General features: G+C 45.4%; 1 protein-coding gene across 2 annotated transcripts in view; it reads left to right on the top strand.

The window, feature by feature from the left end:
- Nucleotides 1–7,017, top strand: part of IRF6 (interferon regulatory factor 6) — an 18,272-nt gene extending 11,255 nt beyond the window's left edge. For both annotated transcript variants that reach the window (XM_005858502.2, XM_014531197.1), the window contains 4 exons: nt 2,807–2,980; nt 4,454–4,846; nt 5,517–5,635; nt 6,296–7,017. In XM_005858502.2, the coding sequence (XP_005858564.1) occupies nt 2,807–2,980; nt 4,454–4,846; nt 5,517–5,635; nt 6,296–6,520 (911 nt within the window). In that variant the 3' untranslated portion in view covers nt 6,521–7,017. The remainder of the gene's footprint in view (nt 1–2,806; nt 2,981–4,453; nt 4,847–5,516; nt 5,636–6,295) is intronic.
- The last annotated feature ends 269 nt before the right edge of the window (nt 7,018–7,286 follow it).

Genomic DNA, 7,286 nt, shown 5'->3' with positions numbered 1-7,286 from the left:
TATCTTCATATTTTTGGATTTTTTTTTCTTTTTGCTCTTCTGGTTGGGTGTTTTGTCCTTCCTCATATTTCAAATCATTGATTTTGATTCTCGGGATCCTCTACTCTACTGTTGAATCCCTGTATATTACTCTTTATTTCAGTCAGTACATGCTTAATTTCTGACTGGTCCTTTTCCTTTTTTGAGGGGCATTCTCACTAAGATCCTTGAAAGTCTCACTAAGTTCCTCAGAGGTTTCTAGAAGATTCTTGAGTAACCTTATAACTGTGGTTTTTGAACTCTATATCCAGTTTTCTTTCTTCCATTTCTTTCATTTGTGACATATTTCTTTGTCTCTGCATTTTGGCTGCTTCCCTGTGTTTGTTTCTATGTATTGGGTAGCTGCTAAGTCTGAGTTGATAGAGTGGCCTTGTGTAGTAGGTGTCCTATAGGGCCCAGTGGCTCAGCCTCCCAGTCACCTGAGATGGACACTGTTGGTGCATCCCTTTATGGGCTGTGTGCACAGTTTTGTTGTAGTTGAGCCTTGATTGCTGTTGGTGTCACTGGGAGTAATTGACCTTCAGGCCAATTGGCTGTGGGGCCAGCTGCGACTACAGTGGGAAAGCTGCTGTGCAGGAGACACCCTTATGGAGCAGGACTTGCTTCAGTGGGGCTTTGGCACTCCGAGTCTACCACTTGAATGTGTTGCTTATGCATGTGAAGAGTTGTGATCTGGTATGGTCTCACACTGACCACTGGGTACACTGGCTCTTTGGGTCTCCAGGGAGGTGCAAAGTCGGCCAATGCCTGGGGCCATCCAGCAGGAGCTATAGAGAGATCTACAAATTCCTCCTATTTGTATTGGGTTTGGAAATGCCCAGACAGGAACAGCTGTGAAGCAAGGCAGGCTGGTGCTGGGTCTCGAGCCTTTTATTGATAGGTTTGGGAATCCCTGACCCAGCTATAGCTTGTTTGACAGATTTTTAGCCCGAGAAAGGAAAGACCATTCATATGCAAAAGCTGCTGCGAATAGCTTGTGTGGGGTTATAAATTGGGTGGGGCGGGGTCTCAGAGAATCACCAGGGTGGAGCAAACAGAAATGGCTGCCAGTCAGCCCTGCAGCCCTGCACCGGGGAAGTCCCAGCACCGGAACAAGGACTGCCGTAAGCACCTCCGTCTGGAAGAAAGTTGCCCCAAGTTCCAACCCCAATGCCAGACAGTCCAATTTCTCCCTGTATGTGTCTGGGTCCCCCAGAGCCTTGCCTGGCACTGGAGCTCAGAGGAAGTGAGAGCTTGTAAATTCAGTTTGTGGTGCCGGCCTTTTAGGAGGAGCAGCTGGGTCTCCAGCAGCCTGTGTGTCACTCAGCCCCAATCCCCACTGGTTTTTACAGTCCATAGTTCTTACTGCCCATAGGGACTTCTTTCCCCAGCTCTGGAACCCTGGGCTGGGTGTCTGGTGTGGGGCTGGGACCCCTTGCTCCTCCAGGCGGCCTCCGCAGAGGCTATCTCCCTCCCAATTATCTCCCCCCAGCTCGTTCTGTGCCTCCGCGCCTCCTACCAGTCTCAGTGTGCTTTCTTCTTTACTTCTCTAGTTGTAGTACTTCCATTCAGCCAGCTTTCTGGTGGTTCTGGATGATAGCTGTTCTGCATTTTAGTTGTAATTTTGATGTGGATGTGGGAGGCAGCAAGAACGGGCATTTACCTATGCTGCCATTGTGGTTCTCTTTTTTGTAGACTTCTTAAAATTCAGCTTCCCAGGAAAAATGAGTTGAGAGGTTGGAAGGTCACTGTGTGATAGGGCAGGTACTGAATCTCCCATTGCCCATCCTGAGGATGCTTGAACACAAGCTGAACTGCTCCTCTGCGGCATCTTCGCTGGAACTGCCCACTAAAATGGTCCTTGACATGCATTCAGTTGAGCAGCTTTCAATGCTTTTCTAGTTTCATCTGGCTGCTATGGTTCAAATGAGATACTTGTGGGCTGCCTTGGACCCTTTTTGGGAAGATGTGCGGCATATATGAAAAACAAAGTAAAATGGGTACATAGACTTAAGCAGACAAAGGGTCCAAGAAACATTAACCTCTGTGATTCCAGAGCTGTTGGGGCAGAGGAAGAAGAATTGTGGAAGAATAGATGCCTAAGAGGTGAGGCTAGGAGGAGAGATCTGTAGACTTTTGAGTGAGCCAACTTGGCCAATAGCAGGGAAATAGGATGGGTTTTTTAAAATTAACTTTTAAGAATAGCTTTATTTGGGTACTTGTGAATAAATAATACTCTTACATGATTTAAAATTCATAATGGTACAAAAAGGTAATCAGTGGAAGGTTTTCCTTCCATCCCGTCTGTGAAACTTCCAGTTCCTTCCCTGGAGGGTCCTTGAGTATCCTTCCAGATGTTTAATGCATGTAAAGTATTTGTTTTTAATGGAATTTTGATAAATTAACACTTACTCAAAGCTAATAAACTGATTCCATTGAGTTCCTTTTATGAAAGATAACCAGGTTTTATTTAATTGCAGGGTTCAAATTTTACAACAGAGAACCTCTCATATATGCTCATACTGATTTAACCCCAGAGAAAACTCACCCCTCTGTTAATCTTCAGCAAACCCAGGTTTTCATGACTATGAGTTTATGGGAGAACCAATATGATTAGGTTTCCCAGAGGCAGGTGTTTCTTGTGTTAGTTGTGGGGATCCTCGATGGGTTGCCATATTTATCCAGTGTTTGACTCTTGTCTGTTGACTTTGTTAGGTGTTAGAGCCTCAGACCAGATGCTGTGCATGTGTGGTGCCCCTGCCTGCTCAGCCACATCCTTCTGTTCTAGGTTCTCCCATGGCACCGGCCAGTGTGGGCAACTGTAGTGTAAGCAACTGCAGTGTGGGCAACTGCAGCCCTGAAGCAGTGTGGCCCAAAACGGAACCTCTGGAGATGGAAGTACCCCAGGCACCTATACAGCCCTTCTATAGCTCTCCAGAGCTGTGGATCAGCTCTCTTCCAAGTAAGTGAGCCCTGGGCTTTCTTGGTGGGTCTTCAGCTCCTAATATAGTCCCTTCCTGCCTTGTCTTCTGCTTCCATTTCTTTGCCTTGTATAGAATAGCTACCTTTTCCACAGTTGCCTTCTGCGTATGGTTCCTGGCCAGCTGATGATGGGTTACCAGGGCAGAAATAAGCCAGGTGATGGTGAGTTACCAGGGCAGAAATAAAGAGACAGTAGCCTATGCCTAATTGCCCAAGAGGATGCTCTGATTGGTTTCAGCTCCAGGTTACTCACCTTTTAAGTGAGTGGGAGTCCTGGTTTTATCAGTTTGGTTAGGGCAGCCGTGGGCAAACTACGGCCCGTGGGCCGGATCCGGCCCGTTTGAAATGAATAAAAATAAAAAACAAAAAGACCGTACCCTTTTATGTAATGATGTTTACTTTGAATTTATATTAGTTCACACAAACACTCCATCCATGCTTTTGTTCCGGCCCTCCGGTCCAGTTTAAGAACCCATTGTGGCCCTCGAGTCAAAAAGTTTGCCCACCCCTGGGTTAGGGGATTTGGGGATAAGACTAGTGGTGGGATAGGGAGGTAATGGCCATGGATTTAGTAAAGGGGGCTTTTAGATTTTGAGAGGCTTTAAGGTTCAGAGAAAATCTCTTTCTGGATTGGGCACAAATTTATTTCAATGAAGAATCATTGTCGCCCTAGCTGGGTAGCTCAGTTGGTTAGAGCATCGTCCTGATGTGCTAAGGTTGATCCTCGGTCAGGGCACCCTATTGTCTGTGTCCATGCAATGAATTCATAAATAAGTGGAACAAGTCGATGTTTCTCTCCCTCTCTCCCTTCCTCTCTCTTTCTCTAAAATCAATTAACAAAATTTAAAAAAATTATATTAAAATAAAAAAAGAATCATTGTCAATTCTCCATCTCCCTTTCAATCTACACATAGGGAGGAGCAGGAGAGAATGCTAGAATTTTGTCCAAGAGGCTAATAGCTTTAATAAGACCATAGGGAGACTTGCTGAATGAAAATTTAGTTTGCTGTGAGCTGTATCTTTTTTATGATATATTGTTAAAACAGAAAGATGAGTTGGTATTCTTGTTTTGCTGGTTTCTTTAAAAATGTGACACAAACCAGATACCTTAGTTTCTAGCTCCTTCCCATGCCTATAGATACAGAGACTCAATATGAAATGGGAAGACCAGGACTCGGACCTTAGCTTGGAGGAATTCTAGCCCTTAGGGTGTGGTGATTGAACAGAGATAGGAATGATGGACCTTTGAACTGTTTGCTTCAAGACAGCCTTCTGCGTGACTGTTTCAGGGTTATGTTGATGTCTCCCTCTATTGCAGGGAGGATAACTATGGCCATGGCCTTCCTGAACGCTGGTAGAAAGGTGACTCAATCTTGATGGACTTGTATGAGTCTTAGGGATAAATGGGCAGAGCAGCAGAGCAGGACCCTCACTGTCCTCTCTCACCTTGCAGTGACTGACCTGGACATCAAGTTTCAGTACCGTGGAAAGGAGTATGTGCAGACCTTGACCGTGAGCAACCCCCAGGGCTGCCGGCTCTTCTATGGGGATCTGGGTCCCATGCCTGACCAGGAGGAGCTCTTTGGTCCTGTCAGTCTGGAGCAGGTCAAGTTCCCAGGTCCGGAGCACATCACCAATGAGAAGCAGAAGCTGTTCACCAGCAAGCTGCTAGACGTCATGGACAGAGGACTGATCCTGGAGGTCAGCGGTCACGCCATTTATGCCATCAGGCTGTGCCAGTGCAAGGTGTACTGGTCGGGGCCATGTGCCCCATCACTTGTTGCTCCCAACCTGATTGAGAGGCAAAAGAAGGTCAAACTCTTTTGTCTGGAAACATTCCTTAGTGGTGAGTCTCTTTTCAGAAGGTTGATGGGTGGGAAGTGGTCCCTGGAAATATGTCTTCCTCCATCCCTCCTCCCTTCCCTGGCTCTGCAAAGGTTTTTTTTCTGGAGGAAGTAAAGGTCGAAAAGAACCTTGGTTCTGAGAAATGAAAGTGACCTGGGCAACAAAGAAGGGCGTTCCACTCCAATGCTCTGTACTTAGACACTATTTTTAGTTGGTTTTTAGCACCTTTAGTGGCAGAAGAGGGAAACGGCCTCGTCATTAGCTCCCAAATGCTACCAGTTTATCCTTAACTTTGGAAGGTGACCCTGTTCATCATAATCAGCAAGACGTATACTCTTCTCCTTTGAAAAATATCCGAACGGTGACTTCAAGCAGGCACATTTAGGGAGAGCACTGCATTGTGAATTTTACAATGTGGTTTGAACCCCAAGTCTAACTCAGTGGTTTCCTCTGAAATGATGAAAATGTTCTGTTTTTGTGTTGTCCAGTATGGTAGCCACTAGCCACATGTGGCTATTGAGCATGTTCATGTGACTAAGCAACTAATTTTAATGAACTTAAATTGAATAGTCACATGTGGTGGCTAGTGCCTACCACATTAGGATGGTATTTACGGAGTGGGTATGGAATGACCCAGTACACCAACCAAACCTGCTCTCCACCTTCTGCAGATCTCATTGCCCACCAGAAGGGACAGATAGAGAAGCAGCCGCCATTTGAGATCTACTTATGCTTTGGAGAAGAATGGCCAGACGGGAAACCCCCGGAAAGGAAACTCATCTTGGTTCAGGTGAGGAGATAAGGATATGTCAATAACTCTTTACCTTTTCATCAAAGCTTTAGCTCCGAGGTCTGAGGTAGAGCCCTGAGCAAAGGACTCATCAGACTGTGTGGGTTTTAATCCCATCAGATGGAGTAGCAGACTCAAGCTTTGCACGTTGCACAGTAGGTCCACGATGGGGAATACAAGGTCCTCAAAGTGGGTGACGGTTTTAGTGGAGACCGTGGCTTTCATTCTCTTACTGACATTAGAGTCTTGCTGAAACCTAACAGGATATGACCCTTACAGCTTTTTGACAAAAACCTTTCAGTTACTTTTAAGAACACAACCTTATTCTAGGAAGTAAAATCAAGATCACTTGGGTTTGGCCCCTGGATTTGTACAAGACTAGGCAATAGATGAAATTTGGGTAAACGTCTTGCTGAATAAGCAGTTACTTGTTTAGATATGTGATATGATGCTACATCTAGATTCTTTACCTTCATTTTGAACCAACTTTTAGAATAAACCCTAATAGGATGGTTCGGAGAGATGAAGGCATATACTATATCTAGAGTGGGGGGGTGTTCCGTAGGGCCTCACTGGTCCTTCCTTCAATCTTGAGTCCCTCCTGCTGTTGAAAAATACCCTTTCCTCAGCAGACACCTGTGTGCTCTGTGTCCTGAACAGGTTATTCCGGTGGTGGCTCGAATGATCTACGAGATGTTTTCTGGTGATTTCACACGATCCTTTGACAGTGGCAGTGTCCGCCTGCAGATCTCGACTCCAGACATCAAAGATAACATCGTTGCTCAGCTGAAGCAGCTGTATCGCATCCTCCAAACCCAGGAAAGCTGGCAGCCCATGCAGTCTACCCCCAACATGCAGCTGCCCCCGGCCCTGCCGGCTCAGTAATCGAGAATGCCATCTTCCTTCTCTTTTTTTACAATATTGTACATATGGATATTTTTTATTATTCAGATTTAACCAGCTTGTAAAACCCCTTTTCTTTCTAACAATGTTAGTAGTTTCTGACTCTCCAAATATGCCTGGTTCTTAAAGTTGATTTAATTTATGGAAAAATCACCCTTTATACTTTCCCTTTCTTTTTTATAAACATCCCAATGGTAGTAGAATTGTAGTAGAAGGAGATTTGGACACCAGGGTTCTAACGACGGCTTTACTCTCAATGTACGACCTTGAACCAAGTCATTTAACCTCTGGGCTTCAGATTCATTACTGTCAAAGTGAAGGGGTTGGAATGATGCCTGAAATAATGCCAGCTTTAAAACTCTGACTCGATGACCTCATTCTACTTGTACAAGGCAAAACTGCCTGGAACAGAACCCTTCTGAATTGTTCTTGTACCACTTTTTTTTTTCTTGCCTTCATTAAAGTTCCCTCAGCACTGATTTGTCCAAGATTGATCTCTGTTTGACCTGTTCTGCTAGTATAGTAAGCTGGCTCCCCGATGGGGGAAGTGAGAGGGAAGGGAGCCAGCTGGTTGCTTAGGAACCAAACATGATATCTAAATAGAAATAGGTGCCAAAGTCTGAAAGTCACCCGGCCTGTGGAGTAAACGCTCATAAATTGAGCTTCTAAAGGGAAGCTGTCAACACAGAGGGCCCAGGATCCCGTGGACGAATTGGTTGGCTGGTGTTTGCCTCGTCACCACTCAGAT

This window comes from Myotis brandtii, unplaced genomic scaffold, assembly GCF_000412655.1.
Source record: "Myotis brandtii unplaced genomic scaffold, ASM41265v1 scaffold119, whole genome shotgun sequence".
In the NCBI taxonomy this organism is placed as follows: domain Eukaryota; kingdom Metazoa; phylum Chordata; class Mammalia; order Chiroptera; family Vespertilionidae; genus Myotis; species Myotis brandtii.
The sequence above is the reverse complement of the archived record's forward strand: the minus strand, read 5'-3'. Positions and strand labels throughout refer to the sequence as shown.